General features: G+C 41.7%; 1 protein-coding gene across 1 annotated transcript; it reads right to left on the bottom strand.

The window, feature by feature from the left end:
* Positions 1-2,174: 2,174 nt before the first annotated feature.
* On the bottom strand, positions 2,175-25,391 carry ESRP1 (epithelial splicing regulatory protein 1). The gene is made up of 13 exons (XM_010006435.1): positions 25,260-25,391; positions 24,924-25,052; positions 23,966-24,079; positions 21,655-21,769; positions 12,812-12,910; positions 12,655-12,709; positions 10,693-10,803; positions 10,470-10,602; positions 10,328-10,370; positions 8,439-8,740; positions 6,693-6,911; positions 4,197-4,395; positions 2,175-2,532 (listed from the first exon to the last, which is right to left on the bottom strand). Exons 1-13 carry the CDS (start codon positions 25,389-25,391, stop codon positions 2,360-2,362), a joined length of 1,824 nt encoding a protein of 607 aa, XP_010004737.1. The 3' UTR covers positions 2,175-2,359.
* Between the last annotated feature and the right edge of the window lie 68 nt (positions 25,392-25,459).

Here is a 25,459-nt window from a genome sequence, read left to right as displayed (position 1 = left end):
GAGACCACTGATTTGCTGTCAGAACATGTTGCCAGATAAAATTACAAGCTGAGCAGAGATATGAAAGACAGATCCTGAATAACTTGCTCTCCCTCCTTTTCATGAGGAGTTCACTAAAGCTATTTAAATAGCATAGAAGGCATCCATTTCCTTACACCATTTGGTTTCATCACCAATGCTAGAAGAGCATTAAGAGTCAGAGTTCTGGGCATTTCTGATAGACACTGATCACCAAAGCAATGCTTCCCCTCCCCCCCAGTCTAGGTTGATTATTGTATGGAGAACAGAATTGGCTAGTATAAAGCCACTTGACTGTGCAAAACACAAGCAGTAAAAACTTTTGGCAGCAGGTCAAAGAATCTTTCCTTATTTCCATAAGTATTCACTAGTTAGATTTATAAACCATTGTCTCTGATCATTAGCCACTAGGTCTCTATTACTTTTCCATGTACATGCATTTAAATGCACCACTTAGTACAGAGGGTACCCCAGTTTTTCCGGCTGCACATACTTAACAATTTTTGAATTAAACTTCAGAATGAGAAAAGTCCATTTAAGAGAGTTCTGATTGCTACAGGAAAGGGACCCAAATACTTATTGCATCCTTTACAAGCCACAGGAAGTTGCCTGAAAAGCAATAAAGCTTACTTTTTTAGGAAAAACAAACACAAAACACAACAAAACCACCAAAACAAAAAACCAAACCAAAATACCAGCTACAAGGGAACACTGCTCCTATTGCAGTATATACTCTTTGTCTGTAGATCAAACATTTACTCTGGATGGAAAAGTAATATCCAAACATCAGATCTCACAAAATGGAAAGAATCCAAGTTGACTCCAGAAATTTTACCTAAAGATAAGATGGATTTCCATTAGAAAAATAATGTGTTTGCCAAAGTCTTATCTATTTCATCAGCTTTTCTGACAAAACCAACAAGAAAGAAGTTTGGGATTTTTTTTGCCTTAATTTTTTTTTTTTTTTTTTTTTTTTTTATAGGGAGGTACTTGTAGTTGGCACCGAAGCTACATAGGTACAGTTTCCTAAGAAGAGCATGCAACTGTCAGATGAGAACATAAAAGAGGGTATTTTGGGACTCATGAGTCTGTAACCAACATATATGCCTACCACGCAAGCAGTGATGAGACTCACAAGGGGTCCCATAAAGACCTCTGTAGGGCCTGACACTCAGCCTGCAATGGCCAGTCTATTATTACTTTAAGTGCAACATGTCAAAGTCACTACAAACTATTACTGCTACTGTGTTCTTTTGACATATAAAACTGTTATTAAGAAACTTGTTTTATATTGCCAGTGCAAGTTTGGATTTTTATTTTTTCTTGTTCTTACATTAAAGAAGCTCAGTTTAGTAACATATTATCATAACCATAAGACAGACATGAAGGCATTATAGGAATTAACTCATGAGTGATGAAAACATTTTAATAAAAAAACCAAAACAAGCAGCTCACAAACATACTGGTTTAGCGAAAAGTAATAAGAAAACCTTTGTTATTTTACAGGTACTAGAGAGTCCATACTGCTTCATAAGTATCTATCTGGACCTTTCTCCAGATAAAAAAAGCACAGGTCAGCATCTAATAGAAGACTTGAGTTCTTCAGCAGGTTTCCTGATAGACAAGGAATAGTTTATGGCTTATAGGGAACATGGCTCTTTCCAAGGCCTCTTGACTGCAGAGGATGAATGGTATAAAGTGTTTGTTCTGAAGATTGCTAATATATCCAGAAGAGCCAAAAGCCCTTTGTGAGAGGTGTTTAGGAAGTCAGGAAAAATATATGCCTCTTTATGCTTTACACATGCACTCAAAACATACAGGCTTCAATGCAGTACTACTATAAATAAGTAAACGCAGTTTTAATCATAAAGGTCAAAAGTTACTTTATTACAAAAACAAAGATAATTTCAGCAGAATTTGTCAGGGCAGACTCCAATCCACCCCTTCTAGAAAGGAGCCAGGGGCTTTATGGACACAGGAAGGAGTACTGCACACATCAGTTCCCATGGAGGGCACAACAGTGCAAACTAACAAACTTAAGAGGCATGTTAGGTGAAAAAAACACAACCAACCAACAAAAAGAAAACCAAAACAAAAAAATTCCATTGTAACTGCATGACTATGTTTAAAAAGACCAACAACAACAAAAAAAATGGCAACACTATCTGAAAGACCCTAAAACTTGGGAAATCCCTAGATATCCTGAAATTGTTTCCCTGAACAAGATTCCAAACAAGGTGTTCTTGGTAGCACAAGCCTTTAGCACAGCAATGTTCTTTTGTGAGCTTTGTGCATTTGCTGCAAAAATACTTCTTTGTTCCTGCTTGGTTTCTCCTCTGCTTTACCTGGGGTAGTAGGCTGTGTAGTTCATGAAGAGCTGAGCCCCAGCAGGGTAGTAGGCAGTGGAGGGCTGGAGCGTCCGTGGGTTCAGGAGCATGGATGGCTGGTACAGAGCAGCTTCTGTTGGCACAACCGCAGCAGGAGCCGGAAAAGAGTAGGAAGGGGGTGAAAGGCCTAAAGGGAACAAATGGAAAACAGATTAGGACCTTTTAAATTCCAGCATATATATGGTCTTCATTAGGTGAACAGCTCTGCAGTAAGTGGAGTCTTCACAAGCTTCTCGTTCTCTTGGTCAACACAGAGAATAAATCTGAGCCGCCAACATGGGCTTGATTAAAAGTGTTGTGCCCACCCCTCCAGTCAAAAGCAAAGTCAATAATACACAAAACCCCACCTCTCATTCTGGAAATAGGGTAAGTTAAAAAGAAATATTAAAATTACATTTGGTGGTGTTTCAGAAAGGTGTGAGACCCTAAATTAATTTGCACATATGAGAGTTCACCCTTCTCCTTTTCCTTTTCTTCCCCTCCCCAGTAACAAAGTGAATGTATAAAAGCTTTAGGTAAACCTGAAGAACAAAAATAGCTTACTTTAAAGTGACAGTCAGCATCTCACTGCACTGTGGGATGGAGTAGCGACAGAGCAGAGAGCATTTATCTGAGGAATACATCACTGGCATCTGTAGCTGGAAACAGGAATGCTGCCACCTAAGAGTTCCCAAACTTTGGGACTTTGCTGAATAACTTGTCCTAAGAGCTCTCAGAAGCTTCCAACCCCTGTCTAAAACAGCTGTCACACAGGACTACATACTGCAGATCCCTACTCAGAAGCATGCTTCGATTGCAAAACAAATAGAAAGGCACTAGTCACCTGGAAAACTTCTCTCCTAAGGATTAGCTGATGATCTACTCACACTCAAAGGAACCACACCCAAGAGGCTTGCTGCCATATTGCTTCTCACACAAAAGGCAACCCCACCCAAGAGGCCCCCTGCCATATTGGCAGCTCTAACTAGGATTTAGAGGACACTTTTTAAAAAAATCCACCACCACCAATAACACATCTGCATAGAGAGACAAAAAGAAAGCTCCTACTTGACTACCTTGCCATTTATGATCCTGGAAGCAAAGTATTATTTTTCCCATAGGCTTAAATTTATATGGCATGTATGCTTAAGATGTTAGCCCTTAAGCTCTTAAAGCATTTCCCCCCAAATGCTTGTATACAAGTCCACACTCATCTTAGTAGCTCTAAAGAGCATTATTTTGCATTAAATACAGTTTATGTAATTCTGAGGCCAAAGCTGTATGTGTTTTACACACACACAAGCAACCACAATTCTGTAGGAACAACAAAAAGTACAGGAAGAGTTCAGTCAGTAGTGGTTCAAAGAGGCAAAACGCTTGTGGTTAAGTCCTAAAGAAGATAATTTATGAAACCATTGGTAATGAAGTTTTGAAAGGGAAAGGGCTTTTTCTTGACATGTTCACCGTGTTGAAAAATGTAAATGCAAACCAGTGCAAATGGGAAACTGTTCTGTAAGCTCTCAGCAGGGCTTAGTTTTCAGAGTCATGGCTCACCCTGGTCAAGTTCAACTTTGGGGAGGGGAAGTTTGCCATTAAAAAAGCAAGAGTAATTCTAAACTAGTTCTTCAGGCACAGTCATTCACAACCAAAGGGAAAAATAATGATTGCAAGCTGCTGAAGATTTAAGATTAAAAGCTCTTAATGCCCCCACCTGACACTTCTTTCCAAGAACCAGAATCAGAGTCAAGAAAGCAGCCCCAGCACCTACCCGCACACAGCAGAGAGTACTGGCAAGACCCATGCAAAACTTACATGGTAACTTACATGGTGGCGGGGACAAGCCATTTCGATTTAAAGTGCCCCCCATTAATACAAAGTTCATCTCCTCAGCAGAACATTGAAAGACTTCAACATATCTGTCCTTCATAGTCTTCTTATGACACTTCTGTGCAGCCAGAAAAGCTCGATCTGCAGATTTCATCTGGATGAAAGCATCTCCCGAGGGACGTCCCTATAAACAAGGCAGACAAAAAGAAATGTTTCTGGAGCTCCCATGAAGTAGCAGCATAGCAATAATTTGTGTGTTAAAACCAGTCTCTTCAGCAATAGGCATATTCATCTCCAAAGTCAAACACAGTCAGTCAACCCAAGCATTCACCAGCATGTTTAAGCTCTTCTCCCTCAAGTTCTTCCAACTCAGACTCACCTGTTTCAATTAAGCAACACTAACTTGAGCCATGTTACTTCTACATTTAAAAAAAACCAAACAACTAACGACTCCTATGGAAGAGAGACCACAGTTCAGGACTGTTTAGGTGCTTTGAGATTTACTCTTAACAATTTAGTAAGAATGCAGAATTGGAAGGTCTAATTCACATTTATTATCTGTGGTTTTAAAAATTCTAGGATAAATACACGCAAGCGCCAAACATTAATTTATTGGTTTTTAAAATAATTTTGTTAAGGCCAATACCTGCTGGAATATTTTAAAAGGGTACTAGCCTAAAGCTAGGTATGCACTTGTAGAGAAAATAAAATTACATCCTTATAGAGAGCTGTAAATGAGCAGGATACATAACTGGGAAGTCATTTTAGCCACATGCAGCTGCTGACTCAAAGTAGCCAGAAGTAGAGGCAAAGATCTGAAGGCAGCTCTAACTTGAGTCGTGGGCCAGTTCTTCTAGTTTCAGAAGGCAACTTTACTACCATCTTTTACATAGTTGTGCATGATTAGAGGGTTGAAACTAGGAATGGTGAGAGCATGCAAAGAGGTCTCATAGGCAAAAGCAGTTATATGAAGAAAAAAAGGATATATTAATGGAACTGATAGCTTTAGTCAGGGGTGGCAGACAGCCCTCAGACTACACACGCACCCTTTTTTTCCTCCAGGTTCTTCTGTTACTGCTAGCAAGGGGTGATACTACTGTAAACCTTTATTAGTGCTTTATTATCTGCATCTTTCCTTTACTCTCTCAGCCCTTTATAGTCTTCCAGCCATTTCTAGATAATGTCCTCACAGACCCAGGAATCTCTTTAGATGGAAAGATACTGGAATAACTATAGTTCCTGCTCCCCCCACTCCGAAACATAGAAACACTACTCCAGAGCAAGGAAGTATTTTTGTCATTTCAACTTAAGCTTCATGTCAGTAAAAACACTTTCAGAAAAAACATTTTTATACTACAATAACCAGTGTAATCAGGGCACATCCATAGAGTTAGAGGAGCTGCTGTCTCAGAGAATCACAGAATTGAGGCTGGAAAAGACCTCTGATATCACCAAGTCCAGCCTATGACCTAACACCACATCAGCTAGACCATGGCACTAAGTGCCACATCCAGCCTTTCCTTAAACACCTCCAGGAATGGTGATTCCACCACTTCACTGGGCAGTCCATTCCAATGTCTGATTACCTTTCCATGAGGAAGTGCTTCCTAATATCCAACCTAAGCCTTCCCTGCCACAGCTTCAGACCCTGTCCTCTTGTCCCATCACCAGCTGCCTGGGAGAAGAGCCCAGCCCCCACCTGACTACAACCTCCCTTCAGGTAGTTGAAGAGTGATAAGGTCCTCCCTCAGTCTCCTCTTCCCCAGACTAAACAACCCCAGCTCCCACAGCCTCTCCCTCCCAAGACTTTCCCTCTAAGTCCTTTCCCCAGCCTCGTTGCTTGTTGTCTGCTGGTCTCCTCCCTCTAGTCACAAGACTATGCAGATAAAGGCCTCATAACAATCCACAATCCTTAGTCTAAAAAGTTTTGGTAGAAACTGCTCCCAAAAAACAATGGCAAAGATGTGACTGTTTATACACGTCAATGAGCTGTTAATCTTGGTGCTCAGCTGTGACTGCTTAAAGAAAGCAACCACATAGTTAAGGAAAGAAACTTCAGCTGCTGATTTATGCCATAGGAAATCCTGCCTCTTTGAGCCACATTTGTCCTCAAATATACCTGAGGCACATTGTTGAGTTAACATTGCCCACACTTTTGTTTTGAAGATACTCCTTGCCTGGTACAAGAGGAATTATACAGGCTGTTGGGCAGGATCCTTTGGTTCAAGCCTTCTACCATGCAGGATCACACCTGCTTCTCTGGGAGCACCAACCCCTACAGAACCACTCTAGAGAAAATGCAGCAGCAAGGTTAAAATAAGACAACTATCTATTGCCAGTACACTTAGAGGAGAGCTGGAGGACAACTTATGCCACAAATGTCAAACCCAAAAGTGTTTCCCTATTGATATAATTAGAAGAACCACGTTTGCATAGATAGGCAACTGGCACAGGCTGACTAGAATCGTAGTGTCTACCCACCTGATGATTTAGTACCATGTGAACTCCATGGGTCCGAATATCTGTAGAAAACTCCCCCAAAAACTCCAGGATGTCCTCTATAGTAGCAGCATAGGGCAGACCACGCAAACGTATGCAGTCTCTGACATTAGTGGGAGGCACAAATTGTTGAGGTAATACTGGAAGAATAGGAGGTGTTGGGAGAGGAATGAGAGGTGTGGAGGAGTACCTGTTCAGCACCTGTGCAAAACAGAAAAAGAGAGGTTACAGAAAGCCTCCTTACTTGTTACATTCAGAGGAACTGAACGTACCACCAATGCTGCCCATTTCCACTCCAAGCAGCATTTTGAGAAGCCGGTGAGCTAGATTCTGGGCTTGAACCACAGCAGCAGTGCTTAGAATTCAGATGTTTTAAAGTAAATATTTTGATAATTCTTTCAAGAAGCATAATTTTTGTTCTGAGAATTTACCTGAACTGTTATGCAACTCACAGAAGACCTTTCAAACCTTGAAATTTTTATTTCTACAGTATTTTTATAGGGAAAACATCCCAAAGCATTCTACTACCTACAGAGTCATGGTTACGCTTCTGCCCAAAAATATTTCCTCAGCAAAACTTCAGAAGAGCCTGGGAAGTAGAAGCATATTTCACTGCCAAACATCCCTGACTTCAGATGCAAAAGTCCATCAAGTTACAGATGGTGTTACAGAGCTCCAGTATCTGCAAGAGTCATGCTTTGAGATTTTTGTTACTAATTTTAACAGTAAAAACTCTGCCTGGTTAAGAGTTCACTGAATGTTCAATCACTACCCCTTAACTTTCTCTGAGCAAGATTAAGATTAATTTACATTTATGCAGGTATCAGCAGGTTTTGCTAAAAAAAAAAAAAAAAGAAAAAGAAAATTATGAGAGAACTTGAGAAAAATACAATTGCAAAAGTAAGTGTTGCTGCTATGCCTTTTCATAGTGTCACCCTTCAACGGAGGCACTGAAATCTCTACATATTTGGGGGATCAGAGCTGTGCCATTTCTTGGTTACAATGACATGGCTATTGGTTGGTTGTAATTTGTATGACAGACAAGACCTTTTAGGATCCTGTTTAGAAGTAAGTTAGTGACCTCAATTGAAGCTCTACAAATCTTTGGAGACATACATACACACACACTCCTCTCAGCTTTAATTTCCTTTGGACAACATAACATGGCTTGATGGACCATTAGTTGCAGTTAATGCAAGGGTTAACACTCTTCAGGCCCAGTTTAACAAAGTCCTACCACTCTCTGCTAGGTAACCAATGCTGGCTGAGACCTGCCCTAAGGGGCTTTTCAGATACATTGCTCTGAAGGACAGCTACATCAAAAAGGCTCTGTTTTTGTGTCAGGAGCTAAATGTAAGTCTTTAAGATAAAGATTTGTTGCCAAAACTCCTCCTGAGTAAGCCATCATTTGACCTGGAAAAACTCAGTATATGTAGCATAAAGGAGTAGACCCAAAAACTTTCTGCTATAACTGCTGTTTGCAAGGCTATTGGAAACCAAAACCCCAAAGGTTTATACATATGGGGTAGAACATCCATATACCACAAGACCTTACATTTAGAGGGAGCAAAATCTCATGGAAATTCAGACAGTACTTTTCCCAGCAAGAGCCAGGAGTGACAGAAGAGAAAAGCAGCTTTCAGGTTACTGCCAGGCAGTATTTGCTATTGTGTGCCAATGTAGGAATTTGGATGACAAGAAGCCAATGTTTGTAAGCTTTACACCCACCTGCTGAACTTCTGCTGCTGTGCTCCTGAAGAGTTCAATGTACCTTTTCCCCAGCAAGTCCTTATGCTTTTTCAGTGCATTTTGTGCATATTCCTCACAAGCAAACAAGACAAAAGCATCCCCTGTTGGCCTGCTGTCAGGGTACGTGACAAACAGGACTCCCTCTTTTCCTCCTGTCACTGGGCAGTGCTGGCCAAAGAATGTCAGCACTTCTTCTGTTGTCACATTGAAAGGAAGACCTCGCATCCTGACAATCACTTGGTTTTCTTTTGACAAGAACTGTGCAACCTCATTGGAAGTGCCTTTTAAGAAAAAGAAGCAGAGAAGCATTTAAATCTAGGCAGCCACAAAATCATAAACAAGTCTGACATAGCTACCTCCTCCTCACAGGCAGTTTTTGAGCAGGTAGAACAATGCTTGCCTCCAAGGTCAGGAAAAGATGTCCCACTTTGATAAACTAGAAATATCGTAGGATGCTTCCCACCAAAGTCTAACAATGTTACTCTGTCCTTTGGAAGACATTCATCCTTATTGTAAAGGAAAAAATAAAGTACTTAAAATGTTCAGAGCCAAAGAAAAGCAGAGTCTGTGAATCTTTTGCATAAGCAGTATCTGTGCCACCACACACCTCATCTTTCTAACTTACAAATACCTTCAGCTTGCTCTGGAGCCATAATTCATAGTAACAAGTACCCAGACTATTGTGCTTCAAAAGAAAGTTGGAAGGACACATTGAAAACAGCTCAGTAATTTCATCCTACCCTGATGAAACTACCAAAGCCTGCCAGTTCTACTCTCAGCATCTCTAGAAGACCACCGATGCTCATAACACTATCCTAACCAAAGATAGCTGTTAACCAACTTCACATCTCAGTATGGTCCTTTCACTTATAACTAGCTCATTCTGCAGATAAGTTTGCTGGTGCCAGATGTGCACCATTTCTCCCTAGTGTAAGTGTGCAATGTCTTTACTTTGAATGGTATAACTATTACCAAGCCTATCAACTATTTATTCATTTGATAGCTTAACAGTCTCTCCCACTTTAAAACCTCAACTACAGACACCCAGTCATTAGTAATCCCCCAATTTGTTAGGAACCAACAAGGACCTTAAGGTAGTATTGTAGATACATAACAGTTTATTGGATCTTAACTTAAATTCTATATGCTGGCAGTGATGAAGCAGAGGAAAAGATACCACAAGATGCAAATACTTTAATATTAGCCTTAAATAAGTATTCCCCATGAATGCCCCTTTTAGTTTGAGGCAAATATTTGAAGAAAATAAGTTCCATAAATCCCTTGCTATTGATACGGAAATATCTTGTAGTATATACTTGCCCCCTCCCTGGAAGCGTTCAAGGCCAGGTTGGATGGGGCTTTGAGCAACCTGTTCTAGTGGGAGGTGTCCCTGCCCATGCAGGGGGGTTGGAACTAGGTGAGCTTTAAGGTCCCTTCTAACCCAAACCATTCTATGATTCTATGTCCTGTCTGCTCTTACGCGGAAATCTCCACAGGAACAGCAGTCATTGTTTTGAGAAACTACTCTGGTTTTGTTTTTCAGCAACCAATAACATTAAAGCCCTTTCAGTTAAGAAGATGACCTAACTAATTAAGTTCATATACAAGATAACCTTGCCTGATCAAATCCTTATTTGATAGGCTGCTTGAAGACGACAAGAATGTAGAAGAGAAAGATGGACATTGGAAGATGGATAATGATAAATCATTAGTGTCTCTGACTGCTGTTAGCAGAGTATGTAGTAATCAACATACCACTTATTCCAAGAAAGAAATTAAAGATCACATCCAATAGGAGCATTTGACAGCCATAAGTTAGTTACAGATGCTGATGGAACAACCCTCCCTTCTCACTCCCTAAAAATTACCTCCTGCAATTTTAAGGAAGTCTTCACCAGTTGCTTTGTACACCTACAGAAAAAAAAAAAAAAAAAAAAAAAAGACAACATGTTATTGGCATGCTATTTGCACTCCTGCTGAGAGAAGGATTTCAAAGCCAATGTCACACACCTCAATGTATCGATTCCCCATGTGGTGCTTGTGCCTTTGTAGTGCTAGGTCTCTGTGCTCTTCACTTACAAACCTCACAAGAGCCTCTCCATTCCTCCTGCCCTGGGCATTGAGACACAGTGCAGCACCTCCCCTGCAGGATTTAAATCAAAAGAGCAGTAAATCTCCATGACTGGTGCAGACAAAGTACTGCAAATGTAGAGGTAAATTCTTAGCTACTAACTTGGCAATATTTAGGCCTTTGAAGAATCTTGCTATGTCCTGGTCAGATGACTGCCACGGCAATCCTCTTGCTCGGATAACCGCGTTGTCATCCACAAGTTCCATCTTGCTGCTGCAGGCACAGGAAAAGGTAGTAATGCAGAGATATTTGCCTATAGTATCCACCAGACACTACCTTCCTGCTTGTCACCTGTGATCCAGGGACAGGCTTCTGTCCCTGCTCCATGTCTGCTGCCAGGGCAGCAAGGGCTCAGTGCCACCACTATCCAAAGCCATTGCAAGTCTCTCTCCTCAGGGGACATCTGCTCTGTTAAGTTTTCCTTTCCTGCTTCACCACTTTTGCTCCTTGAGCTCTCATCTCTTTGAGAATGTCTCCAGTTTACTCCCTAATTCTGACATGCCAATGGTTTGTGCTTCTCTCTTGTCAGAGCAGAGTTACTTGGTATAAAATTAAGCTTGCTAAGTAGAAATGGAGGCAGAACAGTTGGATGTAACAGAGGTTGGGGCTTATTATTTGTAGTGTTGACAGTGTGTAAGAGCCAGTCACAAGCCAAGACCAAATCTGTTCAGGGTTACACTCAGCACGTAGAGCAGTCCTGCCCAAAGAGTTCAGCCTTAACATTGTTGTTCAGGCCACCACTGTGCTACTAAAGACTAATATAGCTACAGGCTACATTGGCTGCTTAGCATGGGAATAGCTCAGCCACAGAAAGCCAGGTTTAATTGGTTATTACCACAGTGTCTTTTGTTCTCTTACATGTTAAAAGTGCCATGTAGAACAAAACATTTACAGCTACCCAAGGCTGCCTTTCTGGCTATTGCAAGGACAGGTTTTCACACAGAAGAGGCTATGGAATTGATTAAGCAGATGAAGTGCTGTTCAGCAGCAGAGGACTACCTCTAATAAAAGGGCTGTGTGGTATTCTCTGAAGCAGGAGGGTCATGTTTCTTACTTTTATTTTAATTTAGCAGGTGGCCTTTCTGTAGCTGTCTGTTCCAAACTGCTCCCCCTGCATCTTAATTCTGAAATTCTCACTATCACAAATTAAAATGGGAATCTTCCACCTCATTCTAGGATTTTGTTAGTGAAAGGCAAAAAGCTTAGAACAATACTAAAACATAACCCTTGAACTAATCACACTGGTTACTTTCTGCCAATATTGTTGCATTCTTTTCTTGCTTCTTTTGGCTCAAGAGTGTGAGCACCATCAACCACTATGACAGTTCCCTTAATCTGGAAGACTGAAGTATTCATGCAAGATGGGAATCTAAATAAGGTCAGTTTAACACCCTCTTGGGCTACTGCAGAGGAAATATCCAGCAAAACACTGAGTAAAATGTGTTTTTCGCAGATTACATAAAAAACGCCCAAGCAACGTGCCCCTTTCCCCCCCCAAATACCACAAAAAACCAAAACAAAAACCCCGAAACAACAACAAAGCAGTCAAAAATAGATAAAGCTTTATGTTTAAAATATATTTTGGAAGACAATCATCATAGCTTAAGCAATTTACTGGTAGCACAGTATGTTTATGGAAATGCTTCTCCCCAGTAAAGAAAAGTTATCATTATATGTTTTCAGTAACTGAAGCAAATTGCAGGAAAAGTATGAGAGTTAATATCAATAACATTACTTCTGCAAAAATGCTTACATTCTTTGTTAATACCACAGTACACTTCACACCCATTATAAACACTTCTTAGCAGAACCCAGAACTACTAGCAGGTAATAGGCAACAGTGAAGCCTAGCAAGAAAGCTGGCTTGCATCTGATCATAGAATATCTGTTCCTTTTCCCACTTAAAACAACCAATTTATTCCCACAGCAGTAGCAAGATAAATAAAAGTAATCATAGCAGCTATTTGCAAATTACAAATATAGAGAAGTATAGCTTATCTAAGCAGTATCCTGGGAGGGAGTGGGGGTGGAAAGAAGGGGGTACCACAGCAAAAAGGTACTTACCAAGGCCCACTTTCAAATTTGTAGTTCACTCTTTCTGGATCTGAAAATCTGTGATCTATGAAATACAGTACAAGTTATTTTCTTTCTCCTTAGCATACAAGAGAAGTAGGAAAAATAAGCAAAAAATATAGAAAATTTGTTCATAACAATCACTTACTGTATGGTTCAGATAGTAGTGTTAAAATAATATTTCCCATATCTTCAACTTGAGAGGCTCCATAGGGAAATGCTGGACTGCTCTTGTCAAGATTTAAATCTTTATGCTGGAGTTAAGTCAATCATCAAACAGATTTCTAATTGCTGTCCTGCTAGAGCAACAAGCTTTCATGTTATGCTTGATGGTAAGTCACTTCTTAGGGGAAGGTTTAATCAATTTTCCTGCTGGGATAACATTAGCTGTTCTGCCTTGGCTTCTAACTACTGCCACCTGCAGGAGTGTGAGGTCACTCCAAAAAGTGTCTAGGGAGATGAGACCCCATAATGAGGACATATCTACATATATTTAATATATACATACATTATGTATGATTGACAGACAAATACACTTTTGCATGCAGAAGAGACTGGAGTCCTGTCCTCTTTAATCAAGATCTTCTTTAATCTTTAAGGGAACATTCAGGGAAGGAGGAGAAGCAAATCAACTAGAAGCTCCAGGAATAGGAGGATATACCACACACTTTATGAGCAAGTAAATCTTAAAAGTAGAATAAATAATCTTACTCACAACTTGTCAAAATTCATGTCAAAATTCACAAATGGCACCTGCTCTAAACCTTGCCCGTAAAGGTTACAACCTGAGGTTTTCTTGTTATGCTGAAGCATTTTGACAATCTGGTAAGAATGCACCATTGTGGATAACACAGACACAAAACAGGGTCACACAACCCAGATTTTCTTCAATCTGAAGGATTTCAGAAGGCAATAGCAAGGATAAGTTACCATTCTAACAGAAAGCAGGAAACATTCTGTCCTGGAAAGTCAGGTTGTAGAATGACCAGATAAACTCCCTATATGAACACATTTGTGGTTTTTTGTTTTTTCTTTAAATTGCACACACAATCTCTTTCCACATAATTTAAAAGAGTTTGCTAAGGTGCTTCTCCTGCTTCCTGTCATACTTGCCCTCTCTAACACCACACTATAGGACTGTAAGATTATTTGAAACTCTAGTCCATCATTTATAGAGCCCGTTTTTTAAAAGGTCTTTTCTACCCACATCTCCTTTGATGAGTGTAGGATAAAAAAAAACAAAACCCAAACAAGTACAGAACAGGAAGTGAAATATAAAGCAGTCTGGGAACAGGAGTTGCCTTTTTAAAAATTCTTTTATCACTTTGCATCAAGTCTAAAATAGAAGTGAAAAGTTTCTTCAACAAGACTTATCTTGGCATGGTGATATGAAGCAGGACATTCAAAACAGACATATGCACCAATTATGTGCCCACGTTCCCACAAAAGTGCATTACACACATTTCAAATATTTAGAGGAGCCCGCATTTTGGTGCTCAGAAGTTCCTTCTCAGTCCAAGATAGAAAGACTCGTCTTAAAATAAAAGTTTCCTCCACCTAAAGCTGAGCACATCTTTGAGTTGGCAGATGTCTGCAGGAAGGGCAGGGAACAGAACAGCTTCTGTTAGAAACTGACACCACACACCAGCTTTCTCCTATCAGCTCATCAACAGAGGAGGCAACATGAATTTAATGGTGAAATAAAGTCTTCCCTATTACTTGTGGGGTGACTGCAAGACACTCCTACAAAACAGATTATTAATTGTTTTTGAAGTTTAACTTATCTTGTGAGATGAAAAATTATTTCAACTGAATTAATGAACTCCTCTTTTACAGAAAGGAAAGCTGCTGTGCCAATTCAATACACTTTGAGGCTAATCTGATTTTGAGGCTTTCTTGGTTTTAAGTGCATTGGACTACGGAAGTAGAGAGGATGGTGCTTTATTTTACAAGCACATTTGAAATTTAAGTGAATTACCATAGTTTAAGAAAACTTAAACCAGTGATCTCTCCCTTCCAACTGCTTGACTAAATACTGTTTGCCAGCCATTGCCATTACCCTCCCTCCTAGTACCTTCTTTGGAGTAAAGCAGCAAGAACATTAAATGGTTTTCTTAAATTAAAAAAAAAAAAAAAGCAAGCTAAAAATCCTGAACAAACCACATGCAACCACCCTAAAGCAAAGTTTAAGAGACTATTAGTGTTTATGACAACAAGAAACTTAATTACATTATCTTGCTCCTGAACTGTAACTCAAGCTCATCTCCTCCTCTGCCCCCTGGCACAGAGGGGTTGAAAAGAAAACCCACAAACTGATTCCCTTGCAGAGAGGGTGCTTAATCAGCACCACACATGTTTCTGGACACCTCTAGTATCAGAACAGAGGAGCACTTTTTTTTTTTTCCCTTGACACTGTTCCCCTTGCAGCATCTAAGAGCCCTGTGCTGCAACTGCACAGAGACTCTGCTGCCCATCAAGGGAACCAGAAACTGCTGAAGATGCAGATATTGAAACTCTGGTCTTGCCTGACCCTTTTTATGAAGGCTTTGAATATGTTGTCTTTCCTCTGCCAGACTCAAGAGAAATTGAGCAGGATACTGAATAGCTATAACAGCAGGGGATGGGCATACACATGTGCACACACGTGTGCTTGGCTATCAGAAATGAAGAGACATTTCAGTATTTCCTTTTTGCAGAGCCAAAGATCCCTATGACCAATCAGCTACAGGAGAGGGGAATGCAACAGTGTGAAGGCACTGGGATTGGAAGCAAGGCTATCCCACAAAGCAAAACCAAACAACTCCCCCACCCCACATTGATTTTCTTCAGAAAATATTTTCAATGAAAATATTGATCAACAGGAAATACAGTTTCTAAAGACACCTTCAATGCTGACTGAAGTTGGCACCAGGTGTTCAGACACAGGGAGTCAAGTTGCGCCAAAGAACAATTTTAATATAAACACAGTGGGAGGGGAGGAGGGGAAGAAAGACATCAACATTAGTAGGAGTGAGAAATCACTCACATCTTCATCTCCAAATAGCTAGAAGCAAGGCTTTTAGGCAAGACAGGAGAAGAAAGCTGATTGCTTTCATAGAATCATAGAACTATTCAGGTTGGAAAAGACCCTTGGGATCACCAAGTCCAACCATCATCCCTACTCTACGAAGCTCTCCCCATAACCATATCCACAAACACCACATCCAAACCACCCTTAAACACATCCAGGGATGGTGACTCAAACACCTTCCTGGGCAGCCTATTCCAGTGTCTAACCACTCTTTCGGTGAACATTTTTTTCCTAGTGTCCAATCTAAACCTTCCCTGTTGCAGCTTGAAGTCATTCCCTCCTGTTCTGTTGCTAACTACCTATGAAAAGAGACCAGCACCAACCTCTCAACAATGACCTTTCAGGTAGTTGTAGAGAGTGATGAGGTCTCCCCTCAGCCTCCTCTTCCCCAAACTAAACATTCCCAGCTCCTTCAAGCATTCTTCAAACGATTGATTCTCCAGGCCCTTCACCAGCTTTGTTGTCCTCCTCTGTACTTGCTCCAGCACCTCAATATCTCTCTTGAATTGAGATGCCCAAAACCAGACACAATATTCCAGGTGTGGCCTCACCAGTGCTGAGTACAAGGAGACAATCACTTCTCTACTTCTGCTGGTCACACTATTTCTAATACAAGCCAGGATGCCATTGGCTTTCTTGGCCACCTGGGCTCACTGCTGGCTCATGTTCAGCCGCTTCTCAATGAGAACACCCAGGTCCTTTTCTGCCAGACACTTTCCAGCCACACTTCCCCAAGCTTGTAGTGTTGCCTGGGGTTGCTGTGGCCCAAGTGCAGGACCCAGCACTTAGCCTTGTTGAAGTCCAGACCATTAACATTGGCCCGATGATCCAATCTATCCAAGTCTCTCTGTGGAGCCTCCCTGTCCTCATGCAAATCAGCACTCCTGCCTAGCTTGGTGTCATCTGCAAACTTACTGATATCACACTGTATGTCCTTATCAAGATCATCATTAAAGATGTTAAACAGAAATGGTCCCAACACTGAGCCCTGAGGAACACCACTTGTGACTGGCCTCAGCTGGATTTAACTCCATTGACCACCACTCTCTGGGCCCAACTGTCCAGCCAGTGCTTGATCCAACAGATCATGTGCTCATCCAGCCCATGAGCAGCCAGTTTTTTAATGAGAATTCTATGGGGAACTGTGTCAAATGCTTTTTGGAGATCCAGATAGACAATATCCACAGCCTTTCCCATGTCCAATAGTGAGGTCATCAGATCATAGAAGGAGATCAGGTTCATCAGGCAGGACCTGCCTTTCATAAACCCATGCTGACTGGGCCTGATCCCCTGGTTGTCCTCTATATGTCTCCTAATAACACTCAAGATGATCTGCTCCATGGCCTTCCCTGGTACCAAGGTCAGACTGACAGGTCTATAGTTTCCCAGATCCTCCTTTCTGCCTTTCTTATACATGGGTGTTACATTTGCTACCCTCCAGTCCATTGGGACCTCCCCAGTTAGCCAAGACTTCAGGTAAATCATGGAAAGTGGCCTGGCAATCACATCTGACAACTCTTTCAGCACTCCTGGATGTAACCCATAGACTCGTGTGTGTTTAAGTGGTGCAGTAGGTCTCTGATCACTTCCTCTTTAATGTTTAAATAATAACACTAAGTGAAAACATGAACTCTAATGAGCAAGACTGACTACCTACAGATGGACTACTATGAACAGAGGTACTAGAAATTATGGACACCTAGAAAAAAAGCTGTTAATGGAATGGTTGTTATAAAACCCACCCCTTGTTCTGTGAAGGGATAGGACACCACACTGTGGTGCATACAGCGATATTTAAAGGTTGTCTCTCTTGGGCAAATGGGAAGACAAGCTTAGATTTATCCTCTGCAGTCATGTTTAAAGAAGTATTAGAAGCGATGGGCAAAAGATGCACCCAAATGCCAAGGCAGGATGGGAAACTCCTTAATCTTGCTGTGCAGCTGCAGTGCCTCCTCCTGTAACACTCAGCAACTTTTAAGGGGGGGGGGAGCATATTCTACAGAGTTGCCTGTATAATATGGGAGAAATTTCTAAACCCTTTAACCATTTCCTTAGAATCATCACCACAGCTTTACCCACTGCCAGTGCCCTCCAAGACTTGTTCCTTCTCACTGTTCCTTCTATTTCTCAAGTGTCAACTCCTTTCTTGATTATGACAAAAGAAATGATGAACAACTCAGTCCTGAGATGAGATGACATGATGTAAACTAGTACTGCAATTGTGTGCTGCACTGATCCTCTTCCCACTTTGTTCAGTTTAAGTCTCTTCAGGAAACAGATTACCTATTTTTAAATACTACTTTGCATAAAGGCAATCTGATCTTTCACAGTTCCTGGGCACTATCACAGGAAATACAAATAGCAATATGCAAGAATCTCAGGTAATACACAATTATGGGCTTTTTATTGCCAGTGTTAAGTACTATTGGCTATAACTGTGCTCCACATCCTTGTTCTTATGACACTCAGGTAAAAACCATAACAAAACAAAAAACAAAGCAACCAACAGCCAAGTTTCAGTTTCGGTATTGCAGCATCCAGATCATGTCCAGCTCATTAAGCAGGCAGTTCACAGAATCACAGAATCCTAGGGGTTGGAAGGGACCTCAAAAGATCATCTAGTCCAACCCCCCTGCCAGAGCAGGATCACCCAAAGCACATCACACAGGAACGTGTCCAGGCAGGTTTTGAATGTCTACAGCAAAGGAGACTCCACAACCTCTCTGGGCAGCCTGTCCCAGTGCTCTGTCACCCTCACAGTACAGAAGTTTTTTTCTGATGTTCACGTGGAACTTCCTATATTCCAGTTTGCACCCACTACCCCTTGTCCTATCACTGGACATGACTGAAAAAAGCCTGGCTCTGTCCTCCAGACACTCACCATTGATGAGGTCACCCCTCAGTCTCCTCCAAGCTCAAGAGACCCAGCTCCCTCAGCCTTCTCATAAGGGAGATGTTCCACTCCCTTCATCATCTCTGTGGCTCTGCACTGGACTGTTTCAAGCAGTTCCCTGTCCTTCTTGAACTGAGGGGCCCAGAACTGGACACAATATTCCAGATGTGGCCTCACCAGGGCATAGTAGAGGGGGAGGAGAAAGTTCTGAAGTACACCTGTGTTTCTACTGACAACACTGAGCAGAGACTCCTAGTAAGGAGCTATCCTCACCACCCCAGTTCAGAAGCAAGTGGAACAAATCCTGCTGGAGGAAGCAAGAGGTATTTGCCATTTAATAGCTTCTGCACACCCAATCTTGAGGCAAGGATGAGTCTTCCACAGACCAAATAGGAATAGTCATGCAAGCTTTGTTCACTCCACCCTGCAGGCACTCACAGTGGTGAAAACTGGCTCAGCAAGATTTGCAAATCAAGAAGTGCAGCAAGTATGGGAGGTACAGAGGGTAAACGAACAACCCTGCTCCTTTTGTATAGTTAGACATGTTTTAAAAAAAGATTTCGATGGACAGTTCCTTTCTCTGCCAGAACATGATTGCTTCTTTCAAGTTTTTGTTACTTGAAATTTCTCATAATTGTCCTGCTGTCACTACTCTTGCATGATACTGACTAAAGGAACTCTGCCAGAAGACTGTCTCCTACACCAAAACCCATTTTGAGACTGTAAATTAGACAACAGTAGTACTTGGAGCTATGTTACTGCTAGTCTCAGTTTTCCCTTGGTCTCCTTTATTCTGTGGCATTTTAAACATTTCCTCGCTTTGCATTAAAAGAAATCAGTAGCTATTTGTACATGAATATATAATTTCCTGGGGGGTTGTGAGGGTGTGTGGGGGAGGGCAGGGATGGTGGTTTGGTCAGATTCTGTGCACTAACTGGCAAATTCAATTCAACCAACTCCTGCTGTGTCTCTTGCCCCAGCATACCCACTTCAAATCCAAGCTACTTTTCATTTAGACCTTTTATTTGGTACATAACTGTCTTGGGAGGAAAGGAGCTGTCCCGCTTACATGAAGAAGTAAAAGATTCCTGCACATAACTGTTTGAACTAGTCCTTAAACTTAGCACCTGCTTCAACAGCTTAGTTTTTATTGCAAGTATTATGTGCATGTCCAGACTCTCCAAATGCAATTAACTTAATCTCCTCCATGTCAGAAGCTGTTGGTACATTTCAGCAAGGTGAGGAGAAAGACATCATATTTGCCAATAAAAGGAAAAGAAAAATTTTACCTTTATGGTCTCTGTGTCCTCTGCCCCAAGCACTCTCAAGCAATAATAGAGCAGACACAGTTAACTTCAGCAAAAACATACCAAGTTTACAAATAAGAGCATCAGCGATTACAAACCAAGACAAACCACAAAGGCTAATATAAAACCAGAATTAAGTTATTTAGGTTTATATAACTTAAAAATAACATCAGATTCAGAACTCAGACTCAAGTTCAGAGCATTTGGAAAGGCTGACCCAGCCTCTAAGAACTTGGAGCAAATACTACTGGAACTGCCAAAACCACTTTCAGATGGTACTGACTCTTTAGGGGCTTCCCAACAGTCGGGTCCTGAAGGGTGGTCTGCTCCCCTCTCCCAGCAGGCAGGGAGTACAGTTTGATACTGTGCCTTGACTGACCAGTGATGCTCCAGGTAGGTGGCTACAGTCATAAAACTCTTTCCACAGTGGCAAGACGTACAACACATATTCACACGAGGGAAAAGCAAAGGCATCTCTCCAAACCATTACATGGTTCTATGAAAACAGCCAAAGCAGCTCATTAACTTTCCTGGCTCATGTCAAATCTTTGCTTCAGAGTAGGTGGAGAAGTGATTCCCATCCTTTCCCTAGGTGACATTAATCTTAATTTGCAGGTAGCAAAGTAGACAGCCTTCAGCATTCAAACTTCTGGTTAAACATAATAAAATCCACATGCAGAGATATCTTATATATGCAGAGATATCTTATGCCCCCTCAACACAAGGTACAAAATCCAGGCAATACTAGTCCTGCATTGAAAGGCCAAAATAATACAGAAGCCACAGACTTTTGATCTCTTAATGGCAGCCACTCTATGGACACAATAAGCTACTCAGAGGAAAAGTTATTAAAAACAACAAGAAACCAATTAAAAAATAAATTAAATACTTTCAAATTCCCTTACCACTCCTTGCCAATTAGTTTTGTGGTCACTGCTTCAATAGGTCAGCAGAGAAGTCAAGGGTTTTCCATGTCCAAGGGTACATTTGGGAATAGGACTGGAGCCTGCATCCAGAGGGGAGATGCTAGGGAATCAAGGCACAGCCAAATCATCCACAGCCCCAGTTTCAGCTCTGGTTATTGCAAGCAGCACACAAAACCAAGGTAAGTCTAGTAAAGAGTCAGATTGGACTAAGTTACAGTCCCCTTGAGACTATTCAGAAAGTAATATTAGACATCCCTGTCACTGAAAATGAAAAAATGTTACTGAGAGCATCTTATTGAGAGCCCAGCCTCACCTTGTGAGGTGACACATACAACTTCTGTAAGACTGAATATCACAGGTGCCAACAGCATCTCTGCCTCAGGTTCACTCCTGAATGAAAGATTCACTGCAAGTTCACATCAAGAATAACTATTCCCCCTCCTAAAAATTATGATTCACTCTTAAAGTAAAAAAACCTACTTTTAGTATTAGGATTCATACCAATGGTTTCAACAAATGTGCCAGTTAAATCAAACTGTGCCATTTAAAAGAGACAAAACTATAAAGGTAGTGAAGAAAACGTACAGAAATAAAAAAGAAATACAGAATTTTCCCCATGGGAGCATGCAATCTGCTATGTTTTTATCTTTACCTTTGTGAGAAAGCTCAGTACAGATCACACATTAAATTTATACCACCCCTAAACATGTGTTGCAAGCATTACTCACGCATCTCTGTCCTAAAATCGAGCCAAAGCTGTAACAGCAGTAGACACCATCTCTGTGAAAAGGATACATTCTGTCATAGCTGCAACATCGAGTTTGCTAACATCAGGTGAGCCAGGGCAGCACTTCTTGAACTCTTTCCTCAAGTCAAAAAAGGAGTAGAAGCATTCAGGCAGTAAGATATTCTGTAAAAGGACAGTAACTACTGTCAGCTGGGGTGAGTTTAATCTAATTTGTCTTTAGATACCAAACTTTCTACCAATTTTTGTATTGTGGGTAGGAACCACAAACAAGTATGTTTATAAACTTTTTTGCTTAAGTAGCTTCCTCTCTACATGGTTTAAAAAGAGAAACGTGCTTTTTCCTTTGCCAGAGAAACATCTGCTGTTATTACTAGTGCTTCAAATCCAATACATACACGTAGGAGAGCAATTGCCTGCTATTGCAACATTTATCATTAATTCTCAATTTCAGTTTTACCTGTAAAACGCCACAGGGCATTCTGTTCAGTTTATAGAGCCAAGCATCTTTTGCAAGACTAGCACAAGACATTTTGGTTTTTGGACAAAACTTAAGTTTTCAAGAGAATAGTCACACTTCAGATATTTATTCCCTCTAAAAAAAATAAAAATAAAACAAGAACAAAAAACCCAACTGTGCATAGATGAGGGTTTGATACAGTGCAAAGGTGGTCAGTCTGTGTGTGGCAACTGCTATAATTGCAGTGTACAAAGCCAGAAGCAGTTATGGCTGGAAGTCATAAAACACTTTTCACCCAATCACTACATGCTTTTAATTTTTTGGGGGATTGGGAAGGAGAAGATAGGGAGAAGACTTGGGGGAAGCTGTTTAAAGCAACACAAACCTCTACTCTTCAGTTAGCTCTTCACCCCAGAGCTTCCCCACAGACTCAATACTCCATTTGGCTGTTGGCTGCCCGCAATGCTTCTCTAGACCAGAAGTAAGGGCTTGCTAAGATTTAACAGCTTTTTGTAAGATTATAACAGAATTATAAGACATGTGAAAGCACATTTGGGGAGTCCAATGAAAAGCTTAGGCTCTAAAACAAGTTTTGCTTAGAGAATATTAGAGCTTATTTTAGCATATGGACAGGTGCATTAGGCAAACAATAATCCTTAAAGACAAACTAATGAAAATGCAGGTGTGCTTGCCAAGACTGCCTGCTCTAGTTTTCACATAGTTATTTTTCTTCTTCCTATGAGAGAACAAGTTCTGTACTTCACTGACATTCAGCTGGAACAGCTGGTGTCAATTCATTCTCCAAATACTGCGAGCTGCTAGATTGGTTCAGACTGGGCATCTTAAAAGCAGTAAATAATTATCAAGAGCTTGGTGATTTCTGTCTACCTGGATGCTAGTGATACCCCAACCTCAGAATTGGAGTATTCTTATGAGACCTATAGCAGTGCTTTGGTGAAACTGGTTTACTTAATCTGTAAGGCAGCACAGAGGAGATTTCAAAGGAATTATTCTTAACAAAACAGCAATAGAAGATTGTCATAAAGATTTTATTCCTATCAGTGACCCTGTGATGATACAGGAAAAGGCTACCTATCCCCAACACCAAAAAAAAAAAAAAGCCTTAAATAGCCATATAATTTGTCTCTTTTATCCATATAATTTAACTGCATAAAAAGCTTAACTGCATAAAACACAAACCCATTCCAAGTGAGAAGAAAGTATGTTAAAAACCTCTTTCTGTGTTTTCTCACAGAAAAGTGAGACAAATGCTAAGACAAGTTACAGATATAAGGACTAGAGACTCAGTTTATTGCTGCAACTCTATCACTCATGAAAAGTAGGCAGGGCCTCACAACACTGTTAGCAATTTGGCAACTCAGGAGTTACAGAAAACTCCAGACTATAGGACTAGTCATCACTCATAACCTGCTTCGAACTACTGTTCAGGTCCTTACAAATACAAGCACCACCCTTGGAGCATCAACTGAATACACAGAGGTTGAAAGTTGCTAAAGGTAAAGCTGAAAGGGAAATTTCAAAAGACAGTTTGTTATTAAGGTGGTTAACTATTTGGCAACACTTCCAAATTCCCATTTTTTAACTCATTGTAACTCCCAGTGAGCACTCTGTCAACACCTTGTTTGTTTCTCAAACACTTAACTCGAGGAAAATCTTTCTTCTGATTTAACTTAAAAAGGCATCTCAGGGCTACATAAGCACAGGGCATTGTCTACGCCTTGCACATGTACAGGCTCTTTAGTCTGGTATGCATATTAACACGTGAGTGATGCCTGTACTACAGTTGTGTGGAGGCACCTCTGTGCTAAAAGGCAAGGGAATCAGTTTTCCAAGAAATCACATAAAGCACAGTAAGTCAAACTTAAGCCACAATTACATACCTTTTTGGAAGCTTCGGGGTGGAGAACTTGCCTAATGTGCAGTTGTCCATCAGTACAGAAACAGAAGGAAGTACCTACACCAATGTTCAGCTCATTGCTCACAGACTGATTAAACTGAAAGCAGGAACAACAAAAGACATACATGTAAAAAAGTTCAGAGTGCCTGCACTCCAGTGTCATCAGTTGGCAACTTTACTCCCGTGCAGCAGGAACATGAAGCTGGAATTCCTTTTTATAGAAGTCTAGTCCTTTCCTTCTATAGATTTGTTTCTTACTAGCTAAGCATGATAACTTTCATGATAAGGAAATTGCCCCTTTTGCCCCCTTTTAATAAGATGTGGCCACAAAGCTAGTCCACATCACAGGAAAAAAATAATCCTTTCCCAGGAGCATTTCCAAGAGCGTGGCAGAGGGACATAGAGCTGGTTGCAGACAGCTGAGGGAGTGTCAGGGCAGAACCTTTCAGACCAGACAGGGCACTAAAGCAGGCTGAAATGGAGAGGGGCCTTCATCCTACCTTCAATGAGAATCACACACACCTCTCTCTTTATCTAGAGGCTTTAGTACTGTATCCTTCTCAGGTCTGATGAGCCACCACAAGCTTTAACAGGGCCTACCACCCCACAGTTTTTTCAGGGTGCACCTAAACTTGACCTCTTTCAACACTGGTTGGGGGTGACCTTCAGCTGAGACTCAGGGTCCAGCATGGCAGGAGACCAGAGTAGAGGGATGCCTGACCATGACATTCTTCTCTTAGGGGTTTGCTCACTCCTCCTCCCAAGGACACAGTTCACCAAAGACCAGGCTGTCTGGCCCATGTGTCTGTGATACCCCCATGCCAGGTTCCACCGCCCCAGAGGTGGTGGTGAAGGGAATAAGTGGGTGATAACACTGCCTCTGCCCCACCGGAGAGCCCCCAAGGGAGACGAGCACCCAGCAGCCAGTTAGGTGGTGTCACCTGTCTCAGTGCCTGCTCCAGCGGCGGAGCCAGCGCCAGGCTCTCCACATCCACCTGGGTGATCTCCTGGCACTCAGCCGTCAGCTCCGGGTGGTCAGGCCGGACCAGCACGTCGTGCAGGTGCCCCAGCTCCAGAGAAAGCAGAGGAGGGGCGAGTCAGCTCCCCGGGCTGGAAATCCCCACCTGCAGCACCAGCCCCTGCCCTCCACCAGAGCCAGCTCCAGCCTAGGGCACCCACCACCAGCCCAGCTCTGGGGTCACCCCGCCTGTACCCAGCACGGCAGAGGCGAGGGGGAGAAGCAGGTCGGAGCGCTCTCCCTTCGGGGGAAAAAATACCTCCTTAGTCCTCAGGTCGACCACTTTCCACAGGAGCTGCAGCAGCTCTCGCTCATCCGAGCCCAGCCTGGCTCCGTTGGTGCCCGCCGTGGTCACGAAGAGGATCACCAGGTAGTCGGGAGACGCGGTCATGGTGCCACCAGGCCAGGGGAAAGGAGAACATGGTGCAGGGGGGGGGGGAGGAAAAAAGGGGGAAAAAA

This window comes from Chaetura pelagica, unplaced genomic scaffold, assembly GCF_000747805.2.
Source record: "Chaetura pelagica isolate M959 unplaced genomic scaffold, ChaPel_1.0 scaffold76, whole genome shotgun sequence".
In the NCBI taxonomy this organism is placed as follows: domain Eukaryota; kingdom Metazoa; phylum Chordata; class Aves; order Apodiformes; family Apodidae; genus Chaetura; species Chaetura pelagica.
The sequence above is the reverse complement of the archived record's forward strand: the minus strand, read 5'-3'. Positions and strand labels throughout refer to the sequence as shown.

Coding starts and splice junctions, on each gene's coding strand:
- ESRP1 (XM_010006435.1), bottom strand. CDS start 25,391: ATGACCGCGTCTCCCGACTACCTGGTGATCCTCTTCGTGACCACGGCG. Junction 25,053..25,259: donor TCGACCTGAGGACTAAGGAG/GTATTTTTTCCC, acceptor CTTTCTCTGGAG/CTGGGGCACCTGCACGACGT. Junction 6,912..8,438: donor CAGCAGCAGAAGTTCAGCAG/GTGGGTGTAAAG, acceptor TGTTTTGCACAG/GTGCTGAACAGGTACTCCTC.